Source organism: Bombina bombina, chromosome 4 (assembly GCF_027579735.1).
Source record: "Bombina bombina isolate aBomBom1 chromosome 4, aBomBom1.pri, whole genome shotgun sequence".
In the NCBI taxonomy this organism is placed as follows: Eukaryota; Metazoa; Chordata; class Amphibia; order Anura; family Bombinatoridae; genus Bombina; species Bombina bombina.
In genome coordinates, this window is record NC_069502.1 from 821,585,367 (window position 1) to 821,602,978 (window position 17,612).

General features: G+C 40.5%; 1 protein-coding gene across 1 annotated transcript in view; it reads right to left on the reverse strand.

The window, feature by feature from the left end:
- The window catches only part of LOC128657113 (gastrula zinc finger protein XlCGF26.1-like), a 38,522-nt gene extending 23,478 nt beyond the window's left edge, over nt 1–15,044 (reverse strand). Inside the window, exons 1-4 of the mRNA XM_053711362.1 lie at nt 14,896–15,044; nt 9,083–9,190; nt 7,714–7,818; nt 6,359–6,472 (exon numbers count right to left, since the gene is read on the reverse strand). Coding sequence (XP_053567337.1) covers nt 6,359–6,472; nt 7,714–7,818; nt 9,083–9,190; nt 14,896–14,947 — 379 coding nt within the window. The 5' untranslated portion in view covers nt 14,948–15,044. The remainder of the gene's footprint in view (nt 1–6,358; nt 6,473–7,713; nt 7,819–9,082; nt 9,191–14,895) is intronic.
- Nucleotides 15,045–17,612: the final 2,568 nt, after the last annotated feature.

A 17,612-nucleotide genomic window follows, 5' to 3' on the forward strand; every position in this document is an offset into this window, starting at 1 on the left:
ACATAGGGATAATGTAAGTAGCGGCGGTTTACGGAGCGGCAGATTAGGGGTTAATAATAATATGCAGGGGTCAGCGATAGCGGGGGCGGCAGAATAGGGGTTAATAAGTGTAAGGTTAGGGGTGTTTAGACTCGGGGTACATGTTAGAGTGTTAGGTGCAGACGTAGGAAGTGTTTCCCCATAGGAAACAATGGGGCTGCGTTAGGAGCTGAACGCGGCTTTTTTGCAGGTGTTAGGTTTTTTTTCAGCTCAAACAGCCCCATTGTTTCCTATGGGGGAATCGTGCACGATCACGTTTTTGAAGCTGGCCGCGTCCGTAAGCAACTCTGGTATCGAGAGTTGAAGTTGCGTTAAATATGCTCTACGCTCCTTTTTTGGAGCCTAACGCAGTCATTCTGTGGACTCTCAATACCAGAGTTATTTAAAAGGTGCGGCCAGAAAAAAGCCAGCGTTAGCTACGCGGGTCGTTACCGACAAAACTCTAAATCTAGCCGTAAGACTTTGTCAAAATCGCCTCCCCACCATGGTTTTTTTAACCTTACATATGCCCCAATAACTGAGATCCTTAATGTTATTATTATGTACACTCCTAAAGTGTTCGTACAATCTTGTTTCTTGATCTCCTTTTTCAATTAAGTTTAGATGTTCTCAAATTCTTGTACGTAGGTACGTGACGTTTCACCTAAATACTGCTTTTGGCATGTACACTGGATAAGATAGATCACCCCTTTATTGCTACATCGGATTGTCATCTATTTGACATCTACCAAGAAATAAGAACAGATGCTCTTTATGAATTATCTCTTGCTTAGATTCCATACAGATGTGCTTCATGATATATATATATATATATATATATATATATATATATATATATATATATATATATATATATATATATATATATATATATATATATTTATTGTCAATAGTACTACATTGTGCCATTAGTTATGTATGTTGTGTTGCATTTTATTCTTATTATTTTTACTCATTATTTTTTTATTTCCACTATTTTATTTTATGTTTCCATTTTTATTTTCGTTTCTATTTGCATCCTCATTCTTACTTCTATTATTATGTTTGTTTCTTGCGCAGCTTGAGTACCGCAGTGTGCACCCACTGAATATTAAATTTTTTCTATTGAGCAATGATTGTTGCAATAAACATCAGACTTCTTATTTTATTTGCTTGTTCAATGGAAACACACTGATTGGTTTTAACTCAAGCTGTCCTTGGATTGGTGCGCCAAATGTTTAAAAAGCTGTCACTATGAGATTCTAACTAGCCTCCGAAGAAGCGCATCTACGCATGCGCGAAACGCGTCAGGCGTCCCTGACTGTGACCTACTTTGTATGTACTAACCCATGGACTTCCTAATAAATTTTTCCAGCATTTGACTCTTTTGATTCAGCTCATCCTCTTGCTTCTCAAACTTAATATACCCCCGGTCTTAACAAATTTTAGGGAGAAACCCAAGAGCTGGCAAAATCTACCGCTCTCTATTTCTGGACGAATTGCACTATTAAAGATGGTTCTTTTCTATACTACCCTGATTGCTTTACCTCTTTAGAGCCCTATCCATACGCATTATATACCCCGATATCGATAAAATCCAATCCGAAATATTAGCTTTCATACGGGGTAAGAAAATAACCAGAATAGCGGGGAAAATTATGACTCAGCATAAGACCCTGGGAGGGTTGGGAATGCCTAATCTAATCGATTACTACAAAGCGGCTAGACTGGCACAGGACACGTTAATACTCAGAAACAAAGAGGAAGCTCTTTGGATACAATTAGAGTCAGATATGGGAAGATGGGACAAAACAGATGCCATTCTATGGGAACATAAGACTATCACACGAGAGGCGAGGCAACTTCACCCTATAACAAGCGAGACAACACGATATATTTGGGCAGAATTAGCACACAAAAAAGGGATGTGCCCTATGGGATCACTACTGCAATTAGATACCTACTACACGGGGATCCACAGAAAGAAATCAATAAATGGGAAAACAAAGGACTATACCGAGTGGCAGACCTACTAATACAGAACAAAATAATGACCTACACCCAAATAAGAGACAAAGTGTCCCCAATTGCGGTACACTGGTTTTTATACCTTCAGATATCTTCATCCATACAAGCATTTCTCCAGACAACACCAACTAGAGGTAGATCTATCTTGGGGGATATATGCGGCTCCCCAACGAGACCAAAACACTCCATTTCCAGAATATATCTAGACATTCAAACACCTACGACCAAAACTAAAACCACACTCATGCTTAGGTGGGAAACTGACTTAGACATGACCTTAGAACCTGACAAATGGAACAAGACTTTTGGAGCAGCTACTAGAGGGTTGTTGAGTGCAGACCTTAGAGAGAATACACTGAAAACAATATTCAGATGGTACCTGACACCACTTAGAACCTCACACGTCAAAAGCTAATTCGGGATTATGCTATAGAGGATGCGGAGAATTAGGTACATACCGCCATATGATATGGGAGTGTATAGGAGTTCAAGTTATATGGAAACCCCTTTTTAATCTGATTAGCTATCTATTAGATGAACAGGTGCAATTCAGCATGGCACAAGCACTACTCCACGAACGAATCCAAAAGTGCAACAGACCAATAAACACATTTATCAGGATACTGTGCACAGTGGTGAGGACATGCATAGCGAAACATTGGAAGGTAGGCACACCGACATGGCAGGAAATTAAATGCAAGATCCAACACACATACAATATGTATGATCACGCTTCATGGTCGCTAGGTACTAAAATCAAGAATGACGAAATTTGGTTCTATTGGAACTATAGGGGTGGTTTTGATTACCCCAGTTAGGTTTGTAAGACAGTGACAAGAGGTGAAGGGGAAAGTGAGATGAAGAGTAGGCAGATATAGGGAAACCTGGACTTCTTTGGGCATCATGAAAATGCACAGTTGACGGACCACTCTCTGGCATCCATTCAATGAATATTCTAATTTAAATTTATTATTGTCTTTTTTCCTTATTTATTTTCTTCTTATTTTGTATACTGATTTATATATAAGTTTTTTGCTCAGATTACTATGACTTTTTAAAATTAGAGATACAGTAACAAGAGACTTCTCACAGCTTCTGGATAGATATGTTGCTGTATACTTCAACTCATAATGGACAAGCTAAGCCATAGTGGATTTGATCTATTTGAATAAGTTTTTTGTTATGTGTAATGTTTTTCTTATCAATAAAAAAAGATTTAAACATAAAGATGGTTCTTTTCCCTAAACTGCTCTATATTTTACAGAACACTATTAATAATACTATTAGAGAGGAACATCTGTCTACTTCATAGCACGTTTAGAAGATTTATCTGGCAGGATAAAAGACCTAGGATATCACTGATCAAACTATCCCTTGCAAAGGATTATGGAGGTCTCGCACTTCCAGATATACGCTTGTACAATCTTGCTTTTCTGGCACGCATTGTGGCAGATTGGATCTTTTCTAATGATTATGTTCTAAACAATGCACTCGAGGGAAGCATATGTGATCCATTTCTTCCATGAGCACTAATTCATTGTGAGCCAAAAGAAATCCCAGTTAACATCAAGAAACTTAAAACCTTCTTTAACCCATTAAAGGCTTGGTGGAAGATAGGAAATCTCCTATCTATAAATTGTAGGGTCTCCCAATACTTACCTCTTACTGGAAACCCAAAATTTCAAGCTGGCATAAATTTGACTGTCTTCAAAAGGTGGCACTCACTAGGACTGGATAGGATTGTGCATTTAATCGACCAAGAGAAAAAATGTGTCAAAACATTCGAGGAGCTTAAAAATGAGTTCAATCTCACCAATAAAGAGTTCTTTGCATACCTACAGGCAAGACATTTCGCCTTAGAATTAACGAAGGAGGTAAACTGGCGCTGGGCCTTGGGTAATTTGGAAAGCTGGTTTTTATTGGTCGAGAAAGGGTTTATGTCTATTACTCCTTGTTTTCATATTCTGGGAGTTAGCAAGGGAACTCCTATCCTTGAAAAAACGCTCAAGAATGGAATCTGATGCTACCACAGAATAATATAGATTCTAAATTTATACAAGCATCCATTCATAAAGTGTCACAGACCACGCTTTCAGCTACCTGGAGAGAAGCACATCTCAAACTCTTGCATAAATTTTATTTCACCCCTGAAAAAGGCTTTAAGTTTCGAAACCCAAATTTCAATAAATGTCCTAAATGCTCTTTCATAGCCGCAGATCTTTTACATATGATATGGAATTGTCCAAGGATCAGACAATTCTGGTATAAACTAGAATTCTGGCTGAATTCATCACTTAAGATCTCTCCTCTGGCACTATCATTAACCCAAGTCCTTTTCTGCCTAAAAAAACACGAGGTACAACATATTAGTGGAAAACTGATAATTTTATCTATTCGGGCAGCCAGGCATTTAATTTTCAAAAAATGGAAAACAAGAGAGACCCCAAGTATTTCAGAGATTAAAAATTATCTTACGAAACAATGCATATTAGAACAACGAGACACCGATATAGCTAATGAACTGGATATTAGAACATTTTTCAACAAGTGGGCAGTATTTATAAAGTCACTCCCGACCACGGAGATTGATTATATAATATTCCCTTTCCAGAATTCAGAGCTGGTAGCTAAGGACTTCATCCCTCCATTTCCCCTCCCCCCCCTTTTTTTTTTTTTTGTTCTTTCGTTGTTGTGTTTTGTCCCCTTGTCCTTGTATATAGGTAGGAAGTATAATAGGTATAAAATGATTCAGCAGTATAAAATAGAAATCCTAGGCCATTTTGGATAATTTTTCATTTAGTCAAGCTGTGATTTAAATCATGCTAATATTATATTTTTGCTTTGTTTTTTTTTTATCATTGGCCTTGTATGGCGTAAACTAAATGTATAAACTTTATTTTGCTGAATAAAAAAATAAATAAAAAAAATTGTATTCTCTCTGAATCAATCTGAAGCTTCATGTCTCTGATGATGATTGTGCACAAGGTCACACTAAGGGTAACATTAACGGTTCTGCTCCTCATTCTATCTCTGAATCATGAAAGAAAAATTAAGGGTTTCATGTCCCTTTAACGAGGCTGACATTTATTTAGCGCACCCTATACTTTGAATGAAGAGCGCAGAATTTGCTACTAACGCTCATATTACATTGGCGACATAAGTGTTACACTCGAGCACATTACAAAATAGCACTGGAAACTTAGTGCTTTTAGAGACCTGAAGTAAAATGTAAAAAACAAACAAAAAAACATTATTTCATGATTCAGAGAGAGAGTCATTTTATACAACTTTACAATGTACTTCTGTTACCAAGAGAATGAAGCAAATGTTATCTTTTGTTGAAGGAGAAGCAAAGCACTACTGGGAGCTAGCTGTACACATCTGCTGAGCCAATGACAAGAAGCATTTATGTGCAGACACCAAACATCAGCTAGGTATGCTATTCAACTAAGGATACCAAGAAAACACAGAAAATTAAATAGAAATAAATTGGAAAGTTGTTTAAAACTGTATCCTCTATTTGAAGCACAAAAGTTTAATTTTGACTTCATTGTTCCATTAACGCCGGAATATATGCGCAATAAAACACACGTATAGTATATTAGAGAAAAGTATTTCACTCATAATTATACATATTTAATACAAAAACAAGGTTTATTATTAAAATAAATGTTCTAATAGTGATTTAAAGGGATATGGTCTATGATCTGGTGCACAAAGGTGAATATGTATGTGATTTATTTATATGTGTATAAATATACAGAAGTCTATGCAGAAAGGGACTCAGCGAGGTCACAATAAACGACCTCCAGATATTAACGCACCTAAGTCTTTGACTCTTCTGATAACATTTTACTTTTAACTTGTAATACGAGTACAAGAATAGAAGCACTATAGATATAACTGGAGTGGCTTTAGCACTCAGTAGTAATTATATTTTTGTGTTTCATTTGTAATCTAGCCCTTAGTTATTCATACATGAGCTGCTCACTGACCTGTGTCTGCTGTGTAACCATCTGATAAATATAACTTATTTACATGAGACAAAATGATATAAACCTGAGCTGCTCACTGACCTGTGTCTGCTGTGTAACCATCTGAGAAAATATAACTGTTATTTACATGAGACAAAATGACAGCATCACAGAATATTCCTTTTACTTAACCCCTTAATGACAGACGTACCCTGTACATCTGTGGTCGTTCTGGGTTTAACTGGCGCAACTTCGCTGGCGAAGCTGTGCTAGGACTGCAGGCCAGTGGCAAGATCCGGCGGATATTTGAGGGTAATGTGTTAATTAGTACAAATCACCTGTAGCCATATTTATAGGAACTTCATCCTCCTCAGTCTTCACTTGATCACACACATACGGTTCTCCTCTGTACTCAACTGCTGAGCCATCTGAAGGTGTCACATCCATACGGCCTGTACAATAAGTATATACATGCATATGTGTAAGTTGCTTGTAGTGCTCATGGGATGTATCAATTTCTCTCTTATTATATATAACAAAAAATCATGAGATGACCCAAAAATTACTATGTGCACAGAAGAGAATTATTTAGTAGATTATCACACTTACTATGCAACTCACACACAATATATGTGCACAGTCACCTGTAACCCACAACATACATGTACAACCACCTTGTGTACAATCACAACACCCATGCTACCTTCATCCCTCAGACACATGCACACTCACCTGTAACACACACGCACAACACCCATGCTACCTTCATCCCTCAGACACATGCACACTCACCTGTAACACACACGCACAACACCCATGCTACCTTCATCCCTCAGGCACATGCACACTCACCTGTAACACACACAACACCCATGCTACCTTTATCCATCAGACACATGCACACTCACCTGTAAAGCTGTGTCCCAGAGACACAAAACACATCTCAGTGAGACTTCTAAAGGTAATAATGAACAATCACTCACATGCAGAAAGGCAGCTGGTGTTCCCTCAGCTGCAGGCATATGCCAAATGCTCACAACAGAGCTAAGTGGTGAAACAATAATAGAAAAAGAGTTCCAAAGCGAGTGAGCAAGAAAATGGCAACAATTTAAAGACCGCACTAGTTAACAAGTAAACACTTCAAAAATGTATTAGTAAAGCGTAAAAGACTTACAAATTTATGGACATACACAGAGGAGTGTGGGATAGTAGAACTCGATCTACGGCATCTGACGCGTTTCCGCTTTCCTGGAGACACAATACACATGCCCACTCACCTGTAACCTTTATCCCTAAGACACAACATATGTGCACATTCACCTGTAGCCTGTGTCTTTGAGACACAACACACATGCACACTCATCTGTAACCCATATCCTTCAGACACAACACACGTGCACACTCACCGGTATCCTGTGTCCCTCAGACACACCACAAAAGCACACTTACCTGTAACCTGTGTCCATCAGATACAACACACGTGCACACTCCCTTGTGTCCATCAGACACACCACAAGTGCACACTCACCTGTAACCTATATCCCTCAGACACAACACATGTGCACACTCGCCTGTATCCTGTGTCCCTCAGACACACCACAAAAGCACACTTACCTGTAACCTGTGTCCATCAGATACAACACACGTGCACACTCCCTTGTGTCCCTCAGACACACCACAAGTGCACACTCACCTGGGCTAAAGCTGTCACTGGTTTCCTCATCTGGTGCTTCCAGCTGATGCCTCACACACAGATCTTCTGTTATCTCAACTTTCACTATATCAGCGTTATCTTCATCTGTACAAATAAAGCAGATTCAGTTTTTATATCACATGATCTAGTTTTTTTTAACTTTACTATAAAACAGTTTGTTTATTTCCCACACAGACAATAGCACCAAATTCAAACATTCTCCTTTTCCCTCTCATCCTTTTTTTTACCGTGAGCCTCTATATTCCAGTATAAAACTATAACATGAACTAAACAAGGGTTAAACTCATTGTGTTATCTGTGCTTATAAAGTAGACAGTAAACTACAAGGGAGAGCAGTAAGTAACTGTGTGCACAGCCCCGGCAGACTCTCACGTATTACTACAAGCCGGCAGGGAGGGAGAGCAGTAGGTAACTGTGTGCACAGCCCTGGCAGACTCTCACGTATTACTACTCACCGGCAGGGAGGGAGAGCAGTAAGTAACTGTGTGCACAGCCCCGGCAGACTCTCACGTATTACTACTCACCAGCAGGGAGGGAGAGCAGTAGGTAACTGTGTGCACAGCCCCGGCAGACTCTCACATATTACTACTCACCGGCAGGGAGGGAGAGCAGTAAGTAACTGTGTGCACAGCCCCGGCAGACTCTCACGTATTACTACTCACCGGCAGGGAGGGAGAGCAGTAACTGTGTGCACAGCCCCGGCAGACTCTCACGTATTACTACTCACTGGCAGGGAGGGAGAGCAGTAAGTAACTGTGTGCACAGCCCCGGCAGACTCTCACGTATTACTGCTCACCAGCAGGGAGGGAGAGCAGTAAGTAACTGTGTGCACAGCCCCGGCAGACTCTCACGTATTACTACTCACCGGCAGGGAGGGAGAGCAGTAAGTAACTGTGTGCACAGCCCCGGCAGACTCTCACGTATTACTACTCACCGGCAGGGAGGGAGAGCAGTAAGTAACTGTGTGCACAGCCCCGGCAGACTCTCACGTATTACTACTCACCGGCAGGGAGGGAGAGCAGTAAGTAACTGTGTGCACAGCCCCGGCAGACTCTCACGTATTACTACTCACCGGCAGGGAGGGAGAGCAGTAAGTAACTGTGTGCACAGCCCCGGCAGACTCTCACGTATTACTACTCACCGGCAGGGAGGGAGAGCAGTAAGTAACTGTGTGCACAGCCCCGGCAGACTCTCACGTATTACTACTCACCGGCAGGGAGGGAGAGCAGTAAGTAACTGTGTGCACAGCCCCGGCAGACTCTCACGTATTACTACTCACTGGCAGGGAGGGAGAGCAGTAAGTAACTGTGTGCACAGCCCCGGCAGACTCTCACGTATTACTACTCACCGGCAGGGAGGGAGTAATGTATTTCAGTCTGATGACTATTCATGTCACCTGTCTCATCCTCTTCCTTCACATTTAATAGCCCAGTGCCCGGGTTTTCCTCTAGACGCCCTGTAATTACAGCAGGAAGTTACCTGATAGAGAACAGTACAGGGTGTAACATAAACTTATATAACAGCAGTTTGTACTTTATGATTTAGTTTATTACACAATTAGTGAAAACCTAATTTAGCTAATTGTATTACACAAAAAAATCAGGCGTGCGTTTGTGTCTGGAGCACTTTATGGCAGCAGTTTACAAGAATGTTATCCATTTACATGAGCACTAGATGGCAGCACAATTTCCTGCTCCAGACACCTAATTAGGTATCTCTTCAACAAAGGATATCATGAGAACAAAGCAAATTTGAAAATAGAAATAAATTGGAATCTTTTTTCAAACTTGTATTTTCTGAATTAAAAAAGAAAAATTTGGGGTTTCATATCCCTTTAAGTTAACAGGAACCAGCTATGGGTAAAAATAAACCAGCATCTTGGATAAGTGTAGTTATTTTGTTTGTAACTCCTTGATCTAACACTCTCTGGTAAATGACCTAAAGGAAGAGCTTGGTGTCTGTTTTACTTTTGTATCTTTACACACGTAACAGTTGTATTTTGTGATATACACAATACAGGGCTAAGCAGGAGATCCTAATAGAGGTGTCAGCATGCAGTAAACCCGGGAAGCTGGATAGCTAATAACACTGTATGAGAATTAGTCAGAATTAGTGCCATTTAAAAAAGGAGGAATGGCCGGCTCAGAACTACATAAAACTGGCAAATAGGAAGCAGCGCGTTGTGTGCACCAGAAAGATCAGACAGACAAGCAGGATACTAGTGACAGGAAGTACCGGCTAGACACCATCACAATATTAGCAGCACCTCCAGCGCCGCACTGAAGAGCTGCACCATATTGTATATAATACGTTTATGTAACCAGCGGTAACAGAATATTAGCTGCCTCAGTGCTGCACATACTTCTGCCCCCAGCTACACACTGAAGAGCTGCACCATATTGTATATAATACGTTTATGTAACCAGCGGTAACAGAATATTAGATGCCTCAGTGCCGCACATACTTCTGCCCTCAGCTACTCACTGAAGAGCTGCACCATATTGTATATAATACGTTTATGTAACCAGCGGTAACAGAATATTAGCTGCCTCAGTGCTGCACATACTTCTGCCCCAGCTACACACTGAAGAGCTGCACCTTATTGTATATAATACGTTTATGTAACCAGCAGTAACAGAATATTAGCTGCCTCAGTGCTGCACATACTTCTGCCCCCAGCTACACACTGAAGAGCTGCACCATATTGTATATAATACGTTTACGTAACCAGCGGTAACAGAATATTAGCTGCCTCAGTGCTGCACATACTTCTGCCCCAGCTACACACAGTGAAGAGCTGCACCATATTGTATATAATACGTTTATGTAACCAGCGGTAACAGAATATTAGATGCCTCAGTGCCGCACATACTTCTGCCCCAGCTACGCACTGAAGAGCTGCACCATATTTTATATAAGTTTATGCAACCAGCGGTAACAGAATATTAGCTGCCTCAGTGCTGAACATACTTCTGCCCCCAGCTACACACTGAAGAGCTGCACCATATTGTATATAATACGTTTATGTAACCAGTGGCAACAGAATATTAGTTGCCTCAGCGCTGCACATACTTCTGCCCCCAGCTACACACTGAAGAGCTGCACCATATTGTATATAATAAGTTTATGTAACCAACGGTAACAGAATATTAGCTGCCTCAGTGCTGCACATACTTCTGCCCCCAGCTACGTACTGAAGAGCTGCACCATATTGTATATAATAAGTTTATGTAACCAGCGGTAACAGAATATTAGCTGCCTCAGCGCCGCACATACTTCTGCCCCTAGCTACACACTGAAGAGCTGCACCATATTGTACATGATAAGTTTATGCAACCAGCGGTAACAGAATATTAGCTGCCTCAGTGCTGAACATACTTCTGCCCCCAGCTACGTACTGAAGAGCTGCACCATATTGTATATAATAAGTTTATGTAACCAGCGGTAACAGAATATTAGCTGCCTCAGCGCCGCACATACTTCTGCCCCCAGCTACACACTGAAGAGCTGCACCATATTGTATATAATACGTTTATGTAACCAGCGGTAACAGAATATTAGTTGCCTCAGTGCTGCACATACTTCTGTCCCCAGCTACACACTGAAGAGCTGCACTATATTGTATATAATACGTTTACGTAACCAGCGGTAACAGAATATTAGCTGCCTCAGTGCTGCACATACTTCTGCCCCAGCTACACACAGTGAAGAGCTGCACCATATTGTATATAATAAGTTTATGTAACCAGCGGTAACAGAATATTAGATGCCTCAGTGCCGCACATACTTCTGCCCCAGCTACGCACTGAAGAGCTGCACCATATTTTATATAAGTTTATGCAACCAGCGGTAACAGAATATTAGCTGCCTCAGTGCTGAACATACTTCTGCCCCCAGCTACACACTGAAGAGCTGCACCATATTGTATATAATACGTTTATGTAACCAGTGGCAACAGAATATTAGTTGCCTCAGCGCCGCACATACTTCTGCCCCCAGCTACACACTGAAGAGCTGCACCATATTGTATATAATAAGTTTATGTAACCAGCGGTAACAGAATATTAGCTGCCTCAGCGCCGCACATACTTCTGCCCCTAGCTACACACTGAAGAGCTGCACCATATTGTATATGATAAGTTTATGCAACCAGCGGTAACAGAATATTAGCTGCCTCAGTGCTGAACATACTTCTGCCCCCAGCTACGTACTGAAGAGCTGCACCATATTGTATATAATAAGTTTATGTAACCAGCGGTAACAGAATATTAGCTGCCTCAGCGCCGCACATACTTCTGCCCCCAGCTACACACTGAAGAGCTGCACCATATTGTATATAATACGTTTATGTAACCAGCGGTAACAGAATATTAGTTGCCTCAGTGCTGCACATACTTCTGCCCCCAGCTACACACTGAAGAGCTGCACCATATTGTATATAATACGTTTATGTAACCAGCAGTAACAGAATATTAGCTGCCTCAGTGCTGCACATACTTCTGCCCCAGCTACACACTGAAGAGCTGCACCATATTGTATATAATACGTTTATGTAACCAGCGGTAACAGAATATTAGCTGCCTCAGTGCTGCACATACTTCTGCCCCTAGCTACACACTGAAGAGTTGCACCATATTGTATATAATACGTTTATGTAACCAGCAGTAACAGAATATTAGCTGCCTCAGCGCCGCACATACTTCTGCCCCAGCTACACACTGAAGAGCTGCACCATATTGTATATAATAAGTTTATGTAACCAGTGGTAACAGAATATTAGCTGCCATAAGTTTATGTAACCAGCGGTAACAGAATATTAGCTGCCTCAGCGCCGCACATACTTCTGCCCCCAGCTACACACTGAAGAGCTGCACCATATTGTATATAATACGTTTATGTAACCAGTGGTAACAGAATATTAGCTGCCTCAGCGACGCACATACTTCTGCTCCCAGCTACACACTGAAGAGCTGCACCATATTGTATATAATACGTTTATGTAACCAGCGGTAACAGAATATTAGCTGCCTCAGCGCCGCACATACTTCTGCCCCCAGCTCCGCACTGAAGAGCTGCACCATATTGTATATAATACGTTTATGTAACCAGCGGTAACAGAATATTAGATGCCTCAGTGCCGCACATACTTCTGCCCCTAGCTACACACTGAAGAGCTGCACCATATTGTATATAATACGTTTATGTAACCAGCGGTAACAGAATATTAGCTGCCTCAGCATCGCACATACTTCTGCCCCCAGCTACACACTGAAGAGCTGCACCATATTGTATATAATAAGTTTATGTAACCAACGGTAACAGAATATTAGATGCCTCAGCGCTGCACATACTTCTGCCCCCAGCACTGAAGAGCTGCACCATATTGTATATAATACGTTTATGTAACCAGCGGTAACAGAATATTAGATGCCTCAGTGCCGCACATACTTCTGCCCCCAGCTACTCACTGAAGAGCTGCACCATATTGTATATAATACGTTTATGTAACCAGCGGTAACAGAATATTAGATGCCTCAGTGCCGCACATACTTCTGCCCCCAGCTACGCACTGAAGAGCTGCACCATATTTTATATAATAAGTTTATGTAACCAGCGGTAACAGAATATTAGCTGCCTCAGTGCTGCACATACTTCTGCCCCCAGCTACGCACTGAAGAGCTGCACCATATTGTATATAATACGTTTATGTAACCAGTGGCAACAGAATATTAGCTGCCTCAGCACCGCACATACTTCTGCCCCCAGCTACACACTGAAGAGCTGCACCATATTGTATATAATAAGTTTATGTAACCAACGGTAACAGAATATTAGCTGCCTCAGTGCTGCACATACTTCTGCCCCCAGCTACGTACTGAAGAGCTGCACCATATTGTATATAATAAGTTTATGTAACCAGCGGTAACAGAATATTAGCTGCCTCAGCGCCGCACATACTTCTGCCCCCAGCTACACACTGAAGAGCTGCACCATATTGTATATAATACGTTTATGTAACCAGCGGTAACAGAATATTAGCTGCCTCAGCGCCGCACATACTTCTGCCCCCAGCTACGCACTGAAGAGCTGCACCATATTGTATATAATACGTTTATGTAACCAGCGGTAACAGAATATTAGCTGCCTCAGTGCTGCACATACTTCTGCCCCAGCTACACACTGAAGAGCTGCACCATATTGTATATAATACGTTTATGTAACCAGTGGTAACAGAATATTAGCTGCCTCAGTGCTGCACATACTTCTGCCCCCAGCTACACACTGAAGAGCTGCACCATATTGTATATAATACGTTTATGTAACCAGCGGTAACAGAATATTAGCTTCCTCAGTGCTGCACACAGTGACGTTGTCTGTAGACGCACACAGCTAGGGTAGAAACAAACAATGCTTTTTATGTTATTACATTTACCTTTTTCTCTTAGTATCCTTTGTTCAAATTTAGCTCCTTCCCATGACAAAATACCTAAGTATGCTCAGAAGCGTGCACGTGTCTGGAGCACTGTATTTACTGCACACTGCTCAGCCTCCTTTAGTATACTCTCATGATAAACATTGTTGCCAAATATAAAGTTTGTTCCTGTGCTTATCTCAGTATGCTCTCATAACAAGCACTGCTACCATATATAAAGCTTTCTCCTCAACCTACCTCAGTATGCTCTTGTGACGAACACTGCTGCCATATATAAAGCACGCTCCTGTGCCTACCTCAGTATGCTCTCATGACGAGCACTGCTGCCATATATACAGCACACTCCTGTACCTACCTCAGTGTGCTCTCATGACAAATACTGCTGCCATATAATCAGCACGCTCCTGTGCCTACCTCAGTATGCTCTTGTGACAAACACTGCTGCTTTATATACAGCATGCTCCTGTGCCTACCTCAGTATGCTCTTGTGACAAGCACTGCTGCCATATATACAGCACACTCCTGTGCCTACCTCAGTATGCTCTCATGACAAACACTGCTGCCATATATACAACATGCTCCTGTGCCTACCTCAGTATGCTCTCATGACAAGCACTGCTGCCATATATTCAGCACGCTCCTGTGCCTACTTCAGTATGCTCTCATGACAAGCACTGCTGCCATATATACAGCAAAACCAGGGGACATACATGTGACGTCCTGCTTACCTCCGTGTGCATCAGGATAGTCTGAGGTTTGGGTCTCGGTCTTGTCGGACATTGTCTTGTTCAGCGACTGAATTTGTCAGATATTCTTATAATGTTTCTTCTTTACTGACAAACGTAGTGATCTGTATAGTACCTGATCTTCACAGTATCAGGAGCCTAAACACAGAGAGAGAGAGACAGAGAGAGGGTCTCATGTAGAGTTCATTGTCATAGGGGGAGATGCTGTGCATTATGGGTGACAAATACCTGTATCTGAGCATCATACACAAACCAAGATACAACAATCACTCAACTTAGTCATAAAGAGATTAAACTAAATACAACTGATTAATGCAACAGGGGACAGTGATTGTCCAAAGAAAAAAAAGAAAAAGGGTAAATAATGTTATATACACACACAAAGTGTTCTAACAATTAAATAGTTTTATTTATGTCACTAAATGCAGATCTTTATTCATTTCTTTTCTGAGCCATTTGACAGCCCTGAGTTGAAGGACCAGTCAACACAGTAGATTTGCATAATTAACAAATGCAAGATAACAAGAGAATGCAATAGCACTTAGTCTGAGCTTCCAATGAGTAGTAGATTTTTTTTCTGACAATTTTAAAAGTTATGTCTTTTTCCACTCCCCCTGTACCATGTGACAGCCATCAGCCATTCACAAATGCATACACGTACCATGTGACAGCCATCAGCCATTCACAAACGCATACACACTTATTCTTGCACATGCTCAGTAGGAGCTGGTGACTGAAAATTTTAAATATTAAAAGACTGTTCACATTTTGTTAATGGAAGTAAATTGGAAAGTTGTTTAAAATGGCATGCTCTATAAGAATAATGAAAGTTTAATTTTGATTGAGTTTCCCTTTAAAGCTTTTTCTAACCAGTTGCACATTTTTATGTTTAAATATCAATTCCAGTGCTTTTTTTTTTACACAAATTATAAGCAGTTTTTTTCAGACCAAGCATTTATAGAAAAAAAGTTTGCATTAATAACCAAATACAGTAAAATAAAACATATAAAATGCAAAAAAGTTAATTTTTATTAGTAATTTTTCACTAACGTACATGATATGCAATAGCACAGGAGTTATTTCCTCAAGGGCATTGAATCTTTTTTGAAAGCACTTTTCCAAATTGGTGCTAATCCTCTTTAAAAAAAGTATATTTTGTGCTCATAGAGCTGTATACTACACTGCAGTGGGTGACACTGTGTGCATAAAATAACTAAATCTTTATTATTTCCCATCATCCTCAGCAGCACATCAGGCTTTATGGTTAGTTTTGCAGCACATGCGCCTAGATTACGAGTTTGGCGTTAGCCTTAAAAAGCAGCGTTGAGAGGTCCCAACGCTGCTTTTTAACGCCCGCTGGTATTACGAGTCAGGCAGGAAAGGGTCTACCGCTCACTTTTCTTCTGCGACTCGAGGCTACCGCAAATCCCCTTACGTCAATTGCGTATCCTATCTTTTTAATGGGACTTACCTAACGCTGGTATTTACGAGTCTGGGAAGAAGTGAGCGGTAGACCCTCTCCTGGCAAGACTTCTAACGCATTTAAAAGTCAGCCAGTAGTTAAGAGTTTTATGGGCTAACACCGGAACATAAAACTCTTAACTAAAGTGCTAAAAAGTACACTAACACCCATAAACTACCTATTAACCCCTAAACCGAGGCCCCCCACCATCGCAAACACTATAATAAAAATTTTTAACCCCTAATCTGCTGACCGGACATCGCCGCCACCTACATTATACTTATGGACCCCTAATCTGCTGCCCCTAACATCGCCGACACCTACATTATATTTATTAACCCCTAATCTGCCGCCCCCAACGTTGCCGCCACCTACCTAAATTATTAACCCCTAATCTGCCGACCAAACATCGCCGCCACTTTAATAAATGTATTAACCCCTAAACCGCCGCACTCCCACCTGGCAAACACTAGTTACATTTTATTAACCCCCTAATCTGCCTGCCCTAACATCGGCGACACCTACTTACATTTATTAACCCCTAATCTGCCACCCCCAACGTCGCTGCTACTATATTAAAGGTATTAACCCCTAAACCCAAGTCTAAACCTAACCCTAACCCCCCCCAACTTAAATATAATTTAAATTAAACTAAATAAATTTAACAAAATTAAATAAATTATTCCTATTTAAAACTAAATACTTACCAATAAAATAAACCCTAAGCTAGCTACAATATAACTAATAGTTACATTTGTATCTATCTTAGGGTTTATATTTATTTTACAGGCAACTTTGTATTTATTTTAACTAGGTACAATAGTTATTAACTATTTAATAACTACCTAGCTAAAATAAGTACAAAATTACCTGTAAAATAAATCCTAACCTAAGTTACAATTACATCTAACACTACACTATCATTAAATAAATTACCTAAACTACCTACAATTAATTACAATTAAATTCAATAAACTAAATTCCGAAAAAAAAACAAAACACTAAATTACAGGGGAAAAAAAATTACAAGAAGTTTAAACTAATTACACCTAATCTAAACCCCTTAATAAAATAAAAAAGCCCCCCAAAATAATAAAATGCCCTACCCTATACTAAATTACAAATAGCCCTTAAAAGGGCCTTTTTTGCGGGGCATTGCCCCAAAGTAATCAGCTCTTTTACCTGTAAAAAAAAATACAATACCCCCACCCTAACATTACAACCCACCACCCACACA